The 19710-nt window shown below is 32.0% G+C and overlaps 2 protein-coding genes across 2 annotated transcripts; both read right to left on the bottom strand.

Moving 5' to 3' along the window:
- Positions 1-5547: 5547 nt before the first annotated feature.
- On the bottom strand, positions 5548-10405 carry LOC113858726. The gene is made up of 7 exons (XM_027491462.1): positions 10303-10405; positions 9503-9763; positions 8665-9001; positions 6534-6606; positions 6261-6347; positions 5931-6173; positions 5548-5803 (listed from the first exon to the last, which is right to left on the bottom strand). The coding sequence occupies exons 2-7, from the start codon at positions 9679-9681 to the stop codon at positions 5724-5726; spliced, it is 999 nt and encodes a 332-aa protein (XP_027347263.1). The 5' UTR covers positions 9682-9763; positions 10303-10405; the 3' UTR covers positions 5548-5723.
- A 3920-nt stretch (positions 10406-14325) lies between these two features.
- LOC113858597 (protein WVD2-like 7) lies at positions 14326-19042 on the bottom strand. The gene is made up of 10 exons (XM_027491299.1): positions 18810-19042; positions 18525-18632; positions 17012-17803; positions 16564-16749; positions 16105-16145; positions 15944-16030; positions 15770-15866; positions 15594-15665; positions 15294-15404; positions 14326-15035 (listed from the first exon to the last, which is right to left on the bottom strand). The coding sequence occupies exons 2-10, from the start codon at positions 18564-18566 to the stop codon at positions 14592-14594; spliced, it is 1872 nt and encodes a 623-aa protein (XP_027347100.1). The 5' UTR covers positions 18567-18632; positions 18810-19042; the 3' UTR covers positions 14326-14591.
- Between the last annotated feature and the right edge of the window lie 668 nt (positions 19043-19710).

The following is a 19710-nucleotide window of genomic DNA, read 5'->3' as shown; positions in this document are numbered from 1 at the left end:
TTGGAACAAAACAAAAAAGGAAAACTCAAATTAGAGATGGAAATAAATAACAAAAAGCAAAAGGTGCAGGAGCAGCCATTGCTTCTACTTGAAGCTTTGAAATTTGAAACAAAACAACGTAGGAGAATCAAAACAGAGAAAGAAATAGAAAAAACAAAGAGAAAAAGAGAAGAAAGGAAAGGAGAAATGAGACGAGAGCTGAGGAGAGAGTTAAAAGGTGAGTTGAGGGGCTAGGGTCTGCGAGAGGGAGGGAGAAGATTCAGAAAATAAAGGGGGCTGAAATCCCAATATTGCCCCCCCTTAAAAGCCCCAAATGTTAAAAAAAACAAAGGGTAGATTCAAAATTTTTAAGGAGAACAGCATAACGGCTGCTACAACCGCGATTTCCAGCTGCAATTCGCGCACGATAGCAGTGACACTAAACCGCGACGCTACAGGTTTGCCATAGCGGAACTTCGCCCACTACCACTAACAATTCTTTCATGCTGTATAGCAGTTCAAGCTTTCAATATCTCTATAAATATTATTATTGATTTTACTATCTAAATCATTTTCCCAGCTTTACAAATTGATATAAAGAGAAAGGAAACTAGCCTAAGGTGGCTGGTCATATCAGAAGAACACTAGAAACATAAATGAGAAAAATAATTCAAATATGATTAAGAAGAGTAAAGAGAGAAAGAAGAAACCATTAGCAACCCCCCTCTCTTTTTCTGGAACAACTTACATGGTAGCATTAAGGTTTGAATAAGGTTTTATGCAAACTATCCAAACGCCTCACTACTAAGCTAAGTTCTAGTGGCTTTAGTTAAAGTTGTATAGATAGACTTACTCAATAATTTTTTTTTGAAAAATCCATTTTTTCATAGCAACTAATAGGTCAATCGATGCCCATAGCACACCTCATTCTGGTGTGATTTAGTAGCTATATTTATCATAGTTCTGAGTATCAAAGTTCAAATTAGTGTACATTGTACACTTCATCAATAAATTTCCTTTAATTTTTTTTTTTCCATAAAGCTCCTAACTCCCAAAGCCAAAGGAATCAGATATCAGAATAGGCTGCTTCGAAAAGGGTACAACAACAGCAACCAAACCTTATCCCACTAAATGAAGTTGGCTACATGGATCACACGACATCATTGAGTTTGGTCAAAAAACAAATTTTCAAACGTATTATTCCTTCAATTATCAAAGAAGGTATTACTTTATTATTCCTTCAATTATCAAAGAATTTATATTGTGGACAGTAGAGCTGTCAAAAAGCCCAATAAATCAAAAGCCCTATGGGCTAAAAAGCTCACCAGGCCAAGGTTAGGGCCAGGGCTTCAAGGGCCAAATTTTTTTAATAATTGCAAGTCTCCAACTTAATTATTAACCACACTTGCGCCAATTTATTTATGTTAATTGACAAGAAGCTGGAATCTTTTGCCCAACTACCCTTCAAGTGTCGTATACAATGTATATCTCTTTTGTATATTTTTTACTTCGTCGTTAACCTTTACCACAGTATTATAATTAATGTATATTTCACAAATTAAACAACAATATGTTTCCTCGAGATAAATCTCTTATTTTTTGTCGAATTAGTTCCTGCATCAATGAACTATACTTTACAATTAATAACTTTTTCATATCATTCATTCAATGAAAAAATACAAATCTGAACACTCATCGTTGGATAACTAAATAATTTAAAGTTACAACAACTATGAAAAAAACATGGCATAAACATTATTATTTACACTTCAATGAAAAAATTTTGAAAAGAAAGATGAAATAGTAGAAAACATATGCGCATATCATATTGTTTTACTGGAGAGTGGTATACTGAATTTAATTTAAAAAACATGTACTAACAGATTAAAACTTGAGCAAAGAGTGACGAATAGATGGCAATTTGACTACCTCAAGGCCCGTACATTTGAGGCACTAACAGATTGTATATTTTGTAATTCAAAAATTTACAATTTTCATTCTTAAACTTATGGCACCTAAAAAGGCTATGCTGAGCTATGACTTATAAATTTAAATTATCAAAACATTAGAATAATTAAGACCCTCAAAAGTTAATTCCAGTCAGCAAGTGCCATTTGACTACAACTTGCAAATCAATAAGTTAAGGTTATTATAGATTTGCAGTGTTTTGAGCAAAAAAAATTGACACAAAAAACTTCAATGTCAATTTTTCTCCTGTGAACCAGGGAAAGAAGGCAGGAAAAAACATATAACTTAAAACAATTTGGCAGCCATTCATTACTCATATTCCACTTCCACCAGAGATCAACTAACCCTACTGAACCAACTCTGGACCCAACAGTGCATTCTTTTTTTAGCAACGAAGATAGATAGCAGATGCAAACACATATAAAATACAAACACTAAGCCAAGTGAAAATTTGCATCAATCCACATCATATTCAAATAAAAACCAACTCTTATAATAAAAAAACATCACACCACGGTAATTTCAGGAAGCTCTGGACTAATAAGTCACGTTTGCAGTAAATATTTCTTAATTGTAAAAACCACAAAAGCATGGATGGGAGGAAAATAGAGGAATCCAACAAAAATTTAAACAATCATTTGATGTCAACCAAAAAGCAAAAGACCGAAACATATTAGTATAGAAGATCATAACCAATTATGCACAACGCAGGTTGATGTAAGGAAGCTATGTAGTTGAATAGCATGTTTATGTAGAAGATCATAGCCATGAGCTTCACTAGGTTAATCCAATAAAATAATTAACTCCATTCTAAATAGATTAATCTTAAGTAAACAAAATAGTTATCCCATATTTTTGGAATTGCATATTTCAGATTGTATATTCACTCTTCAAGATATTATAATATTAATCATATTTCAGATTAAACATGCATATTCACTCTTCATGCCACATTAAACATATTTCAGAATTCAGATTGTATATTCACTCTTCAAGACAACTCACGGATGACAAAAATATGTAGGTATCAATTAACCAATAATTGCTCATCATGTAAAAAACATACATAGTTCAATTCTATGCCACAAATTCTCATCCATTACTGTGTTATCTATCCAAAACATAAAATAACCCCATGAGTTATTTATGTGGTCCCTTAATGAGATGTTTTGTGTCTACAAATATAAAATAATCACGGAAGTTGAATCATTGAAAAGAAGAAGTATAGCTATACACGCTTTTTGCAAGAGAAAATCAGCACGAGAGAACAACAAAAGCTGCAAAATTATAACTAGAAACAGAATTAGGGTTCAAAATAACATTGAGAGAGGAAGAATGCGGCACATACCTAATCACTTGGTGCAGGATGTGTTGGGCTCAAATGCGGAAAAATTTGGACGTGTAAATTAAAATTCTGACGTAAACTGGCGAGCAATAATGCAGATCTAATAAATAGATCTAATAGCGCAGCGGTGTAACTTGTAAAGTGTGCACTGGAATACTTCACAGGAAGAGAGGTGGATCACAACAGATCACTTAAATACCAAGTCTTTCCTTAGCCAGAACCTTTCCAGTTACTAATACAAAAAAACACACTTCTCCAGCAATCCAACAATCAGCCACGGAAGGATAACAGAAATAATTCTTTTCTGATGTGGAAGATCAGACTAAACTGCAACCACAGAGCATACTAAGAATTATTCTAACTGAATAAAATAAGCAGATAAAGAACACCAATATTTAACGTGGAAAAACCTCCAATGTGGAAGAAAAAACCACGAGACAAACTCCGAAAAATATTCCACTATATCTCGGGATATTTACAATATCCTTTCGACACTCTATCACACAAGAGATGTAAAATATAGTGTATCCAATGAGACCCACTCCTATTCAAATATTACAAATTTTGTAATACCAAGAAGAAATAGAGATGATACCCACCCCAGTATATTTTTCTCACACTCTTTAGGATTTACTCAACACTCTATTTTTCTCTCACTAGAATTCTATCAATGCTTGATAAAACACTCTTGTGATGCACACACTCAATTTCATTCCTTACGGCTATTTATAGCCAAATGAAGTTACTATTCACTTATTAAAATATTATTTATTTGTTTAGGGAGTAAAAAAAAATGGCACCGAAAATGTGCTGGACATCACAGGATGAATGGAGAAAGGTTCAAAATCTCATCAAAGAGAGCTAAAGCTGGAGAACCAATTCGATAGCATGGAGAAAGCAGAGCTAGATGAGGCTCTCAATGTAACGTTGCTTTTTTTATTTAATACGGGAGAAATTTTAAAATATTAAAATACGGGAATATAATTTTTTTTTAAAATTCGATGATTAAAAACAAAATCGCTGATGACGAGATGTGGTATTAAAAAAGTATCCTTTTAAAAATTGTTACTAATAATGGTAATTTTTATTTTTAAAAAATCATTAAATTTTTACTTGAATTCAATTTGCTACGAACTAATAACAAAGGTAATATGTGTTCCATTACCTTTAAGGTTATAATTATAATAAATTAAAATTTTGGATATAAAATATGGACAGAATTTAAGAATAATTTTTATGTGTTTTTATGTTGTTTTTTTTATTTAAAATTAAAATTTCACAAAGGTATTGTAAGTTAATTATTCATTTTTTAATTTAATTTATTTTTTTATTTTCTTAATTAAAAGATAAGAGATAATTAAAACTACTAGGTTTATCTTAATTCTATTTATTTCAATATGTAAGACATTTTAGAAGACTTGCAACTTTGATTTAATAAGAGTGTTTGTTTTTATGGACAACACATCTATATAAAATCTAGTATATTAACATCAGTAACATCCTATTTGTAATATATTTTTTTATTATTAATAAAAATTATAAAAATTGTGTATTTTATTTTATTTTCACTTTTAAATTAATAAAAAATAATATTCTCACCAAAAAGAACGTCAACATGTAAGTGTGTAGGATTGTCTTCTACGTAGATTAATAGAACTTTGATTAGGAAAGACAAAATCCTGAAAATTAAAGGGGAATTCAATCAAGTTGAAGTGTGGTTACAAAAACTTTGGCAAGATTTATTACAATTTGAGCAATTAGTCAAGAAATTCAAAGACTAACGTTATTGAGCAATAATGAATTTCTTGACTAACTAAATGTATTACCTATAAAACTAACCGGCCATAGGTCTAATAATCATGTACAAGGAAATAAGTGAGATGTTTCTATTTTTTAAATTAAATTCGACCCATGTGCTGAAATAAATAAACAAATAAATCACTTGTAAATTACTCTATTCTTTTTATAAAAAATAAAATATATTTTTTTAATTTTTATTATATGAAATAAATGATAAATTCAAAATATATTATTTGTTAAATTCTTTTTATATCTTTCTTCTATTAGTATCATTAAATATATAAATTACTAACTCAATCATTTAATATTATGAATATTTTTAAATAAAATTTATATTTATAAAAAAATAACTAATTTAATTACTTTCTTTAGTTTTAATGATTTAGTATTATATTTTTATAAGAGAGTACTAGAAAAAATATTAAATATAATATCATAATATCTTAGAGACCGAATTATATTGAAACAAAAATGAATTATCTATCATGGGAAAAATGTTACAAATTTTCAGCTGACAGCAAGTCTAGCAACTTTTAGTGGCTGAATCAGATATGGTAGCAAATACACCAAACTCATAATGTACCCCCAGTTAATTAAAGCGGGTAAAAAATCTGTCAAAAAATATAATTAGCTATAAAAGTTTCACTTGAAATATTTGGTCGGCACAAAATCCGACAATAATGGGACCGGCCAAATCACCAGCAGCACACCCTGCACGAAGAGAAGACACAACTTAGCCTTGTGAAGGGAAACAGACAAGAATCAGCTTAACACGATTCAATCACCAAAATTCAGCTACACTAAGCAATAATCTTGGAATTCTCTGAATGTGTCTTACCAATCCACTGGCCCAATGATGGACGGAAAAGGGTCGCACCAATCCCTGCTCCTATGGAGGCAAAAATTAGAGATGAAGTACATCTGACTGTAGCAATGAAAATCTTTTGTCCAAGAACTCCAACTTGCTTGGTTTTATCAACATCAACATCCTCATGCTGATCCTTGAACATGGAAGTAAAGAATCGATATAAATCAATGCCTACTTGGACAAGCCATGATGCTGCAACTCCAAGCATGTGTCCTGTACATACAAGATAATCAGCACAACATAGTTGAAGTCAAAAGCTCAGTGAATCTCAATGAACAGTAATTTATGGATTGCTTTGACCTCTGAAAGTTGTTCTGCTCACACAGTAGAAGTAAACCATAGTAGGCATGCTCCTTCCAGCCTTGCGAGTAGCTGATCTAGGGATATCTGTTCAAGAAATCTCAAAAACCAACTGCGTGTGAGGTCACTCGGAGTGCTCAAAATATCAAACCATCTCTCCTACTCGTAAAATATCGATTTTGCTAGTAGTAAATAATAACTGCTTTATGTAAACAAGGGCATCCAATCACTAAAATATGGCTGAAGTTGAAAACAGTTTCAGAGAGAACATACCTTTAAGAAGCTTCCATGCCATTCTTTGTGAAACATAATGCACGGCAATTCCTTCTAAAATCCTTCTAAAATCCTTCTTTGTTCAGGTTACTTTAGATGACCAGGATTAGCGGAATTCTACAGGTTAGATTTCTATATACTTGAGAAACAGTTATAACAATAATGCTCAGTTTCCAATATGATTGCATTTTCTTGTATATTACCTGGTTGTTACTTTGACCGGGTTTTTACTTAGACCAGCCCACCCTTTGTTGTATGCCAAAACTAATTGCCCATTATTTTTTCTCCCTATTTCTTGAATGCTAGAATTTCAACCCTAGGGATGTTATCCTACACCAGTTTCATAATCAGAGTTCCTAGGGTTGCCCCATTCTAAGAAATAGTCAAGAAGCAAGATATCAAGAACCTTCATGCAATTGCTGCATAATTTTAGAAGCTATTAGTAGAAATTGGATCAGAAAAAATAAACAGAACTTTATTGAATGAAAACTCCTCGCCTTGCATTGGAACTAAGGTGATTACTGAATCAAGAAGGAAGAAAAAACAGCACAAATCTCTCTTAACTATATAGGATGTTTGAGGTTCCTAACTCTCCCCTCTTAAACTCTACTCCAGAATCTCCTTACTCTTTCAATTTCCTCCCCCTCTCTCATGTCCTGCTGCTTTCCCTTCTCTAATAAGGTTAGGAAGTTCTACACAGCTGAAATTGACCCAAATTGCATTTCCCTTTGCTCGCCCTTATTTCTTCTGTTCTATGAAGCCCCAATACTCCAAAAATGGTGAAGTATCACTGTCATACAGTCATACCCATATTGATACCTAATACACTTATAAATTATAATATGCCTAGGCATGTATCCAGGGTGTACCCTCCAATTTCTTAATTTTAAATTTTCTAGACTGAGAAGTTAGGGATATGGCTTCGAAACTTTGAACAGGATTAAAAATACACATGGCTCCATCAAGGTTCTATCTTTTCCTCTGTATATCCTCAAAGCTATAGATAGTAGGAAATTATATAGAACCTAGAGTTCTTTTGAATAAAAACTAATGAAGGCTTGTGGCCATTGTGAAATGTACTGGGTTAAAATATGTAACTTTTATGACATGTGTATCGAGGAAAGAACATATTAAGGGCAACAAAAAGATATGCAATCATGGTTTTTTGTCAAGATCAAAATTAATATTTTGTAAATTGAGATCATCATCCACCGATATGGTAATGTATTGATGAGAAATTATCAATTCTTTTTAACAAATATTGTGCATTTATGCTAAAATACTTTTTTTAATTCATGTTAATCTTTCTAGGTCATATATCGTATCTTGAATTTTAATAATTCCCCATATTAGTGTCATAACATACCCATGTTGCATTAAGTATCTGGGCTTCATAGCTTTTAAATACACCTCTTAATTGTCGATCTACTAACACCTAAGTAGAGATTAAGTTGGATCACCTGTGCAGATTCTAAAAGGTGAGTTTAATCAAGAAGACATTCTCTAAGGTTGTCTACAGTCTAGAACAATGAATGTGAAGATGAAGAAAAAGTAAACTCATTTTATGAAGAATGAAGCTGCAGTTGGAATCCCACTAATGGGATATGCAAGATATTAGAGTAAACTGATTTAAAATAATAAGAGCTAGTAAAATGGCAATATGGATCCCTGAAAATGTACATCGCATATAGTTAGCTTGTCTCAGAAAGTTCTAAATAACACAAATTTTCTTCAATAGCAACAGGGCATTGACCAGAAGAAAAGCCATTTTCACAAATCTCCATATGCCTGTTATTTTACCTGTAATTTCGTTGAAAGAAACAATTTTATTCCCAAGGTCATTACCCTACATTGAGTATGACCCAAAAATATGAAAGTATTATAATTGAGTGTAGAGAACGAAAGAAGTTTGAACAAATAGAAGAAACAACTGTCCACCTCAAATAATATGTTATCTATCTGTGTCTGGAATGAAAAGGAGCTATTTATAAATTAGACATGGAGTTCATGAGATAAAAGCTATATATAGCAGCAGAACATCAGCCACTAATACTAATAGCAAATCACACATAAATCATAAATATTGCAAGATACAACTTTTACAGAACCAAGAATATAGACAGAAAAAAACATAAAATATCACCTCACGGATGATTTGCTTCACTGATTTTTTGAAGGGAACAACTAGATCAACATGGTGCTCTTGATTCTCCTCCAGAAAATCCTCATCATCTTCCATTTCCGCACGAGGCTCCAAAAGAGGCAAATAGAACATTAAGAACGACCTTATGGATGTCATTGCAAATGCCCTCAATTCAAAAGCAGAAAGGAGAGGTTTAAGTTCCACATAATACTGCTTGGTACTATATCTTAGAGCGTCATAATTCTGATTCCTTTCAGAACTTTGTACATTAGAAATATAGTCTTCTGATATTGCTACACCAGCATCACAATAGGCAACTGGTGACCTGAAACTAAAATAGCATGACAACTAAATGTAAATATATGCTTATTGCTCAAGGTTAAGCTGAAGTTGGACAGACTAGTCTGCTATTCTACAAAAAAGACTTCTACAAACATCACAGATGTTCATAAGTTTTCCTTCTTTTGTTCATACAAAATGCTAAAAGTGTGTCAATGGTAATTCCTTCAGATATGCTAGTTACTAAATCCCCTTATATGCATATACAATTAAAACATTAACAAAAAAAAAAGGGTTCAGTACACACACACCCCAACAATACAACCCATTTATCCACAAATACAACACCAAATTTTCACCAACCAGATAAATTTTTAAAGTAGAATGTATAGTAATCCACAACCATACCCAAATCATCAAAACCAAATCAATCATATTTTGTCAAATTGTGTATCCGACCCTAGATCAACAACCATCAACATATCAAAGCAAACACATCCCTGAAACACTAACAATGTATCCATAGAAAAATGGAGGCAGAGCATACCCAAACACAGCTCTTGAGGCAAAACTAGTCCCTGCAACAAAAGATGCTGTAGCAGCAGTAGCAGCAGAGGCAGAGAAAAAGGCAGAAGAAGACTGAAAGGCGTGAGGAGATGAGTGCAATCCAGAGCTAAGCTTTTGGTTTTTCCTCCATAGATCCAGAAGTATAGCTATTCCTGCCATTATATGAACTTCCAATGGTTTTAAAGCCTCAGTCACCCTGTTTATGGTGAGTTGACTTGACAAATTTTATGTAAAAACTTGCCTAAAATTGAAAAACCAAAAACAATAAATTAGCATATGTTGTAGTCAATTCTTGATTTCACACAATGAAAAGGGTGAGAGTATAGTTTAATCCTATTACATAGACAATGTGAAGAAGAATGCAACATCAGCTATGAGATTAGTATTAAAATCTCATACTCATAGATATCATGATTAGCCAATAGCCACGTAGAAGACTTCCTGTTTATTAAAAGAAAAGAGTAAATAAGACTCACTCCTCTCAAGGTTTTTCAAAATGACAATCAGCCCCATTTTCATTGAAAATTTACACTGCACACCATCCTTTCTGACAAGAATATGTTGATGCAATATTCTGTTTTAACTGTAGTTGATGTGCTAAAGCATATTTTTTAGTTGGGATGGAAGAAAAAAAAAAGAACAGCAATAAGCAAATTACAATCTAACGAACTTAACCCCTATATCATCTACCTAAAAGTGTTGAGGCCAGTCCCTACAAAACACACTTAAACACCAACCACCTCTCCAAAATTCTAGAACCCAATATCACAAGGAAATCACCTTAATAGTTTCCTTCCCACAATTTGTAGCTGAACTTGACATTCCAATGCCTTGATACAAGATATTTAATCCCAGAAAGGTTAGTATGCATATATATGAAGGATACCCATTTGTTCTACATGGAGGTTGGCCAAGACATCAATGGCTAGAACAAAACAAATTATGCACAAACTATTCTCCCTATGAAAGAATAAATACAGAAATGATTACGATTCACATTGTGTTATTTTCTTGGTAACCACTGCAAAACTAGTCAAAACTCATGCATAGATCACTCGCAACAGCACCGTGCCAAGGCTAGGTCGTCACCCAAAAGTAACATGTTGTATGGCTCGAATACAGTGTCAAATGCATCGATGTCCAGATATAGTCTTATATGAACAGAGGTCTTCACATTTGTCAAGACAGATGTAAGTAAAGAAGCTAGTCCAAAAGTGTTTAATTTGGTTTCACTCTTAAGATTTTGGTACTTTAAAAGGTATGTCTTTGGAAGTGGGGACAGTATGATTTGAAGAAGGATTAACATTATGTGTCTTCAAAAAAACTAAATGAGTTGAAAAAACACACTAAAGAGCAAGACACTACATGTTTTAAACTATGGTACACATGGAAAATGAGAGGAAAGAGTAGAATAGATATCATTATGGACAAAATCTGAAAAAAGAATGTGGTGGACATTAAAAAGTTTTGGGACAAGATATTATCTTTAAAGTTAAGGGTTGCATAGGAAACCATTAATATCATTAGAGCTTATGCCCTATGAATTTGGAAGTTCTTTTGAAAAGAAAAGTTTTAGGAAGATTACGAGGAGTCGGTCAAGACATTCCACAAGAAAAAAAATTTCTAAGCCAAGAACTAAACAGACATGGCTATGAGGCAAGATTTCAAGTACTTGGAATTAATTTTACAGAATGACAAAGAAATTAATGAAAATGTTACTCATATAATATAAGCTATTTAATTAAAGTAGAGAAAAAATCGAATTATTTATGATTATAAAATATCTATCAAACTAAAAGAAAAACTTAAACATACTACTATACGACCAATTATCTTATATGGTAATGAATGTTATATCTTAAAAAAACATGAGAAAAAATTAAAAGTGACATAAACGAGAATGTTAAAATGAATGAGTAGTCACATGCAATGATGTTAAAAAATGGTTATGGCGGTACCATAGTGGGTAACGGTGGTGTTTTTCAACCAAACCACCAAGACCATGGCAAAATATGGCAGTTTTCAATGATTGCGTCATGGTAGCCGTTACGCATATGGCAACTATGGCGATGATAGCGGTCATGCCAAAAATGATATTTTTCACAAAAAAAATTAGATTGGGCAGCAAACCCAATCTGGTTTACAGAGAAAACCTCCTGCAAGTCCAAATCCTAAATCAGGTCACATCTTTGTCTCTCTTCTTCGTGCTTAAGTGCACAATTATATGACTTAGATAATGTGCGATAATTATTAATATATTAATATGCTAACAAAATAAGAATGAGTAAAAATTGAATATTTTATCAATACTTTTTGTAAAAATTACTTTACTATAAAATAATTAAAATGTGTATTTTTTATTTCTCGATCTTGAAGATCTGTATAGTGTATATATAATTACTTCAATGGACCTAGAAAGATGAATCCAAATCACTTCGATATTAGTGGACATAAGCTTGAAGCAACAAGGGAGTGTACCTGCCAAAAAAACCTTTAGATCATGTTTTAACGAAGAATTTTAGAAATCCTAAAATTTAACAATAACAATAAAAAAAATATTAAAATGTGAATCAATTATGAATAATAATTACAAAAAATTAAGCATAATAAAAGAGATTTTAAATTCTCTATTATTATGTGTTATTTATAGTTCTTTATATTTGAGATAAAAATTCTTTAATTAAAATTCTAAAGTATTTTAAAAATATTTTTTATCAGTCAAATATATACAATAATAATAACAACTAAATTTTATCTCAATAGATGAAAAAAAATCAAAATTTTTAAAATTTAATTAATAAAAAAACTTTTTTTAATAACTATGCAATCTTGTAATTTAAAATTTTTTTGTCCATTAATGCTCAAATAAAATAGTATTTTAACACCAAGAATGGTAAGCGGCTTGGTATTGCGTAGGTAAGGTCTCGAGTTCAAACTCTTATGTATGCAAAAAAATTTTAGTGATAGACTCACTCATCACATTCAGGTGCGTGACCTAGATTGAATGTTTTTTAATATAAATCTTGAACATTTTTATTTCTAAAAAGAGTAAAAGCATGTTTATTTTCATTTCTAAAAATAAAAACATGTTTTACTTTCTTTTTTCATTTTTCAATGCATTTAAATAAATATATTTTTTATTTGTCCAAAGCAATATTAAATTTTTATTTTACTTATATTTCTCTCTTCTTCCTCCCTTATTTCACTTTCCATCTAAACAAAAAACAGTAGGTGTGAAAATGTAAGTATGAACCAACGTCATGGTTGCTGAGTAATGGGTAACGTTCGGGTCTTCCTTTGTTTGGAATAATAAAATTATTGGTTGTATTATTGTATCATTGTACCACAAGAAAATGCATCCTTTTGTTGGTTTTCACTTTCGACATCTCTTTTGAATGTACTCAGTTGCTGGTTTTTCACTTGTGGTGTCAGCTTGTGTCTCGGTTTACTTTTTAGTTTGGGTGGAGTCAGTTTCTATGTGGCCTGTTTGTCCTTTTGTGCTTTTGATTGGCCTGTGCCTTGTGGGCCTTTGCTGGGCTTGTTTCTCTTGGGTGAGGTGGAACGACTTCGTCAACTAACTTATAATAATTTTATATTTATCATTACACAAATATTTAATACAAGTGTATTCGTTCAAAAATAATAACATTTATGATCGAAGAACTAATTCGGTTCCTGCTATTGGTGTCCCTAGTTAATTTAATCATGAATTAAGGGAAAATTAATTCAACTTCGAAGTTAGCATCATTGATAAATTTGATTCATGACGATATGAAAAAGAAAATTATATCTTCCATCGTTAGTCACTTTGATCCCCTTCAAAAGAATAAAATGTAACAATATTAGTTGTCATTAATACTATCAGTAAATTTTATCTTTCACATTACTAAAAGAAAAAAAAAACTTTGGAACTATTACTTAATTCATTCTAATATAAATATATGGAGGGATATAAAGAAGTATATAAATGTAAGGATATAAATGAGTCGGGTTAAATTAAGTATTTGAATCTTAAGCTTTACTCGTAAAAAATAAAACTTCAAACTTGTTTAAACGGATTAAATTTAAAGTTTGAACTTCACTTAATTAAAAGTTTAGGCTTAACTCATTAATTTATTTATAATTATTTTTGACAATTTTAAATATTTTTTATTTAGTGTTTGATTATTAATTTTATGTTAAAAATAAATTAAAATAGTAAAAAATATGTAATTTATGAAATGAAAATAACTTAAGGTTAAAAATAATTTTTTATTATAAAAATGATATATTTCTTTTAAAAAAATAATGGTAACTCATTTAAACTATAATCCATAAAAATTAAAATGAGATAAATAATAATGATAATAATAAAAAATTAAAATAAATATATTTAAAAATTATAATTATGTAAATGTACATATAAACTATTCGCAAGATATTATTGTCTTTAAATTTAAATTTATTTATTTAAATAAATAAATAAGTTTAGTTAAACATTTAATTAGTCAAACTCAAATAATTCAAGAATAACTCAATTCATTTACATTCCTAGATGTATGTAAATCAATTTGGCCCTCAGTACTAGTGTACTTATTTCGTTGCACTATTAGTGTCCAAAATATCAATGAAAATTGTGTGATAAAAAGATAGATCAATGTTAACAGGATAAAAGATCATAAATTAAAAAATATTACTCCCTTTTATCATAATTTTCATCAATACACTCCCAACTAATTTTAATCATTTATTGACTGATTGATTCCTTAGTGGCCTAACAAGACCCAGAAGATTCAATAAGTCCAGTAAAAGCATGCTCATTACCCGTTACTACGTAACTGGCTGGCTATATTTGCTGCATACATAAATACTAGCAAACATCGTTGTAACTTGGATCAAGTTGTACCATAATTTGCTTCAGCTATACCATCAAATGAATATTGTGAATAACATACAAGAAATGCTACTATCTCAATGTGCAATATGCCTTAATTAATATATGTATGGTGGTAATCATTCCGCTGCATTTTATGCTGGAACTTGAAAGAGATTTTAACTACCTCAAATTGGAAATTAAAGAGGCAACTTCTTCAAGAGGCAACACGTACAGCAAGATTTCCACTTTTAGAACTGCTTCTCAAACCAACCTTCTTCACTCCTTTCCTTGTCATATCATTTCTGTGTATAGCGGTTTTACCACTTTTATTTCCTTCATTGTTTTGATATCTAGCTCCTTTACAACTATCTGATACCCTATGTTTTTGTGAAGAAACCTTTGCTTCTTCTTTCTTTCCAGAAGCACGATTACTTGTCACAGAATTAGACGGAGCAGGAGAAGCGAAACTAGCTTCAGATGCATTAGTTTCGGCGCTCTCTTCAATCCAGATGCTACGTTGTTCTTTTTCTGTTACAGCTTCATCAGCACCTTGACCATTCCCCATCTTCAATTTCAAAGGCAATGTTGCATCTGTTCCAGTCGCTGGACATTTTGGTTTATTCTGTACTTTCTTACTTCTGGTGTTATTTGATTCGGACTAAGGTTGACAAGGGAGAATCCACAAACATCAAGTACTAGCAGTCAAATAGAGAAAGAAGAAAAGAAGAGAAGCAGCAGTTTTCTCATTGCTAATCTAAATTCATAAACAAAACTAGGCCGGTATATGTCGAATCACTACGAAGATCCCATAAGTAGGATGATAGGTATGATATGTACCAACAACACTGTTCATCTTCTGAGTCACATATTGTATGCCATGCACTAATTCACAAACATAAACAAGCAGAAAACATACCTTATTCCCCTGTGGTTGTGAAGGCAAAGTTGTGCGATAAAATGAAGGCATTGGTGTTGCTTTAAAGTTGAGGCTCTTCCGGAGTTTTTTAATATCAGCTTGTGTCTTTTCCTACAGAAACAAAAGTTGAATGTAATGAGTTTCTTCAAGCCATAAGAAATGAAAATAAGTGGGAGTCAGCTACATGTACCAAGGTCCATAAAATTGTATATCATGTATTCATATAAAGTGTCAGCAACCTGATAATCTAATATGGCAGCTCATTAAAACCAGATGCTATTATTGGCTGACTTATTCTACCTGTGATATTGCTTGCATTTGATTCATCTCTGCTTCCTTTGCATGCAATTTTTCTTCTAACTTCATGTAGAACTGAGTCAACAGAATCATGAAAACGAATCAACAATCATAAAAAATCAATATGTTTCTTTTTAACATAAACAACATATGATTCTAAACCAATAGCATTTACTTGCCTCTTTCCTCCTTTCTGCACGTTCACTACATTTAAAGTTGAAAGCTGCAGCTCTAGGCTTAACATTGGACTTCGTAGAATTGAAAGTTTGGTTCAGCCTATATAACATTATAATATTAGCCTCAGACCATAATGAAAGAAAAAGAAACATTAATCCCTACATATGTCTACAAACCTCTCTGCTTCTTGAATGCCTTTGGAAGCTGATTTTAAAACAGAAGGTTGGGATTCTGAAGCTTTTTTCACTCTTGATACATTTTCACTATCCAAACTAAAAGCACATTTGAATCTGAAAATGTGAAGCATATAACAATTCTAGCCAAGAAACAACAATACCTTTTGCCTTCACGAATTAGTTTTTCCTCATTTTTAGAAACCTGCATACAGAGGCCCAAAAAAATTGAGATAGCGGAAAGTTCTCAAGCAAACCATATAAAAGAGTAACCATGTTCAATGAAATTACTTATAGGCCTAGTTTGGATAAATTTTTCAACAAACACTTGTGAGAAAAATAATAAAATGAATTAAGCAAATAAAATGAATCAAACTTCTCCAATAAGTAAAAAGAACTTGCACACCTTAACTTTTTTAGAAGTTCCATCATTTAAATTTTTCATTAGCTGAAATGCGTAAACTAATTTTAACTTACAAGAGATGTTAAATTTATTTTACTTTCTTAATTTATTATATGTTCTTCTCCTACAAGTGTTTATTAAGAAATTTATCCAAACTGACTCTAAATCAACGAACTATGATTCCGTTCTTCCCAAAAGTACGTTGTTATCAAATTCTTACTTTGGCGGTTTTGCTAGCTGAATAAGTAGTTGGAATTGCATGCTTTGACAAATTCTTTTCCACATTCATTCTCCTTGGACTCTCCCTACTGGGAATCCTTGGTGGATCCTCAGATGACCTAGAAGTGCTTTTCTGAACTCGAACATTGTTGACATCAGAATTCAGTTGAGGCTCACGCTTTGTTTCCTATGCATTAATCAAGCACACTTAAGTGACCCCAGGGTATAAGAAGCAAGTTTATACAATTGCATAAAATAAAAAATGTAAAATACACGGAAACCAGGCTCTGCTTCAAAGGAAATATAAAATTAATGCACAATACATATGCTATTGTCATCAATATGAGTAATCTTAATTACTGCATTAATAGTGCTTCGCTATATGCCACACTATGGTGGATTATTTAATAAGCAGAGAAAGCAATTTCGTGCATTGTTGGCATGCATACCTTGGGAGAAGGAGTTGTAGGATCACGCAAAATTGTTTCCTCAATACCCCACACTGATTCATTCACATTCATGTTCATATTTATTGATGATTCATCAGTACTTGCAGCATCATCATCATCCTTTTTCACTTCTGTAATCACCTTGTCATTATCTGAGAGTATGTTACTTGTTTCATTTTCAGATTGATGAGCTTCATCGAAAGTAATACTTATCTTATTGGCATTCTCCAAATTGTTAGAGTTGTTCATAGCAGATACCATCTGTAGACTTGAAAATGGAACCATTGGACATTCTATGACAGTATCTTCTATTTCATATCTATTCACACCACACTTTCCATGATAATCTGAGTCAACAGGGATTTCCCCAAATTGAACATAATGACTGTCTTCATTTGGCTCAAAATCTTCATGAGATCCTTGCTCCATTTCAACAACATATAGGCCACCTTCATCTAGCTCAAAATCCTCTTGGGACATTTCATCAAATTGAACATAATGGCCATCATTTGACTCAAAATCCTCTGGCTTGCCAATTCTCTCTGAGCTATCATTTTCACTGGTTTCTCTATCTGATCCGTCATGACATGTAGATGGAATAATACCAAAATAACCCTTCTTCTTGAAATGAGCTTCAAAATATGCTTTCTTCTCAATAACTGAACCTGGTTTTGAACATTTCTCAACCTCCTCCAAGTACCTATTGTGAGAGAAAGAGGACCTTCTTTCCCATGATAAAGGTTCATTCTCAAACCTTCCAAATGAGATAGAGCCAGAATGTATAGAATCTGCCTGCATTTTTGGCAAGGAAGAATCGAAGCAGCAGCAGTCAGAGTCAAATATCAACACTGTTTCATCTTTATAGCAATAATATTAACAGTATCCAATCTAGTCAACACTCATAATATTAATTTCCTTTTTGAGGTTTCTTTCCGGTAGGAATAGTATAGGGAAAGTTAACAATTTTTGTCCGATACAACTGAGTCACAGATACGAATGTGTTTCCATTAGATACAAATCATAAGATTAGTATAGAACAAAAACCATGCAAAACAAACCTCATGAGAGTGAATCAGTATAGTAAACCAAAGGGAGAATCAAATAGGAATAACATAACATTGTCCAACTCCAATCAATCTCCTTTACCTTGCTATATTTGTTCAACTAATTCCAGTAGCAGTAATTCAGATCAAAACCATTATATGTCTAATAAGGTAACAATAACTGAAAGAAATTAGTTTTCCAGCAAATTATAATCACCCATCACTAGATATCATTGACCACAAGGACAATGCACACTGAGCAACCCATGTTTAATGAAATTACTTAAACATAGAAATATGTACTTTCTAGTTCTACTCTTCTCTTCTGCCAATGGATTCGAATAGAGTAATGAAAATGGAAATCATAGACTAAACTAAGCAAAACAGAAGTAAGGACTATTGTAAAATTGCCACTAAAATTAAAAACAATAGATCCATGCAAAAATCAGCAAGTGGTTGAAAACATTAACCTGAAAATTCATGCTAAATGATTCTTCAACCTCCCCAGCCATAATTCTCGCTTATAAATCACCAGCCAGAAGCAGACTCAACAACTGGGCCAAATCATCATTCTCACCCTAATAGAAAACCAATAAGACACCTTAATTATTGAAAGACCCTCATATACAAACAATCAGAGAAAGACACAGATAGAAACCCAAACTAGTAAACAACATAGTCTACCTAAAAATCACAGAAACCCATTTGAGAAAACATAAAACCAAATGTGTTAGGCACAAAAAATGACACATTACCCAGGAAGCGTGTTAGGAAACCCAACGGACAAGACACCGCAGAATCCAATAATGCTTCCAAGTTGCTTCAAGTCAGATCCTAAGTTTGGCTTCCAAGTAGTTTGGTACTTTGGTTTTTCTTTCACACTAGAGTTGGGGATGTCACTTAAAAAAGTGCACTTTTAAATCTAACCCAGATTTCAGATACTTGTTAAAAAATGATATATCATAAGCCATAAAATAATCATGTGCTGGTTGTCTTATTTTGTCTTCATTTGCTTAGACACGGTGGAGAAGCTGTGTATCACGCTCATGCCAATGCTCCCTCTAACGGATACTTAACGCACCGTTAGCCTTTAAGTGACGGCACACCCACGTGTCGGCTTTGGTGCTATTGTTGACTCTAAGCAATCACTGTTTGATTTTGATCTCCCTATTCAATATTAAATAATGGTGCATACTCCTATTATATATCTCTCATTTTTTTATCTGTCTAGTTATTGTTAATTTATTATTAATAGATGGTATTTTACCATTTTTCATGTTGTTCTACTTCAATTCTGATTTGATTATTGATTGAGTGTAAGAGTCGTCCTTCTTTCAAAATTCATTATGAGAAAGAGTGGTCCAAATAAAGTGTGAATAGTATTGGCGACCTCTAACGAGTGTGATTTTTAGGTGCTATTGATAATTGATAACGATAACCACTAACCTTAATTAAGGAACATTAATTATCAACATTTTACTTTTCTATTTTGCAAACCAGATGTTCAAGAAATATTGTAAAAAATATTTGATTTATTAGTAGTATGATTTTGTTTGACTTTTGCTACGGCATCTATTAAGTATTTAAAAAGAACTGCATAAAAAAAATTAATTTATTAGAATATTGAGTTGTTCAGGAAGGAAGTTTTGAGGTGAG

The sequence above is a fragment of the Abrus precatorius genome, unplaced genomic scaffold (genome assembly GCF_003935025.1).
Source record: "Abrus precatorius isolate BTA unplaced genomic scaffold, Abrus_2018 Scaffold2, whole genome shotgun sequence".
NCBI lineage: Eukaryota > Viridiplantae > Streptophyta > Magnoliopsida > Fabales > Fabaceae > Abrus > Abrus precatorius.
This window is presented reverse-complemented; position numbering and strand designations above follow the sequence as displayed.

What these genes read in the sequence shown, in the direction of transcription:
- LOC113858726 (XM_027491462.1), bottom strand. Translation starts at nt 9,681, where the DNA reads ATGGCAGGAATAGCTATACTTCTGGATCTATGGAGGAAAAACCAAAAG. An exon ending in GAGCAGAACAACTTTCAGAG is followed by an intron (nt 6,174 to 6,260) that starts GTCAAAGCAATC and finishes TTGTATGTACAG; the next exon opens with GACACATGCTTGGAGTTGCA. An exon ending in ATCATTGGGCCAGTGGATTG is followed by an intron (nt 5,804 to 5,930) that starts GTAAGACACATT and finishes CTCTTCGTGCAG; the next exon opens with GGTGTGCTGCTGGTGATTTG.
- LOC113858597 (XM_027491299.1), bottom strand. Translation starts at nt 18,566, where the DNA reads ATGGCTGGGGAGGTTGAAGAATCATTTAGCATGAATTTTCAG. An exon ending in CTACAACTCCTTCTCCCAAG is followed by an intron (nt 16,750 to 17,011) that starts GTATGCATGCCA and finishes ATTAATGCATAG; the next exon opens with GAAACAAAGCGTGAGCCTCA. An exon ending in GGCATTCAAGAAGCAGAGAG is followed by an intron (nt 15,867 to 15,943) that starts GTTTGTAGACAT and finishes AATGTTATATAG; the next exon opens with GCTGAACCAAACTTTCAATT.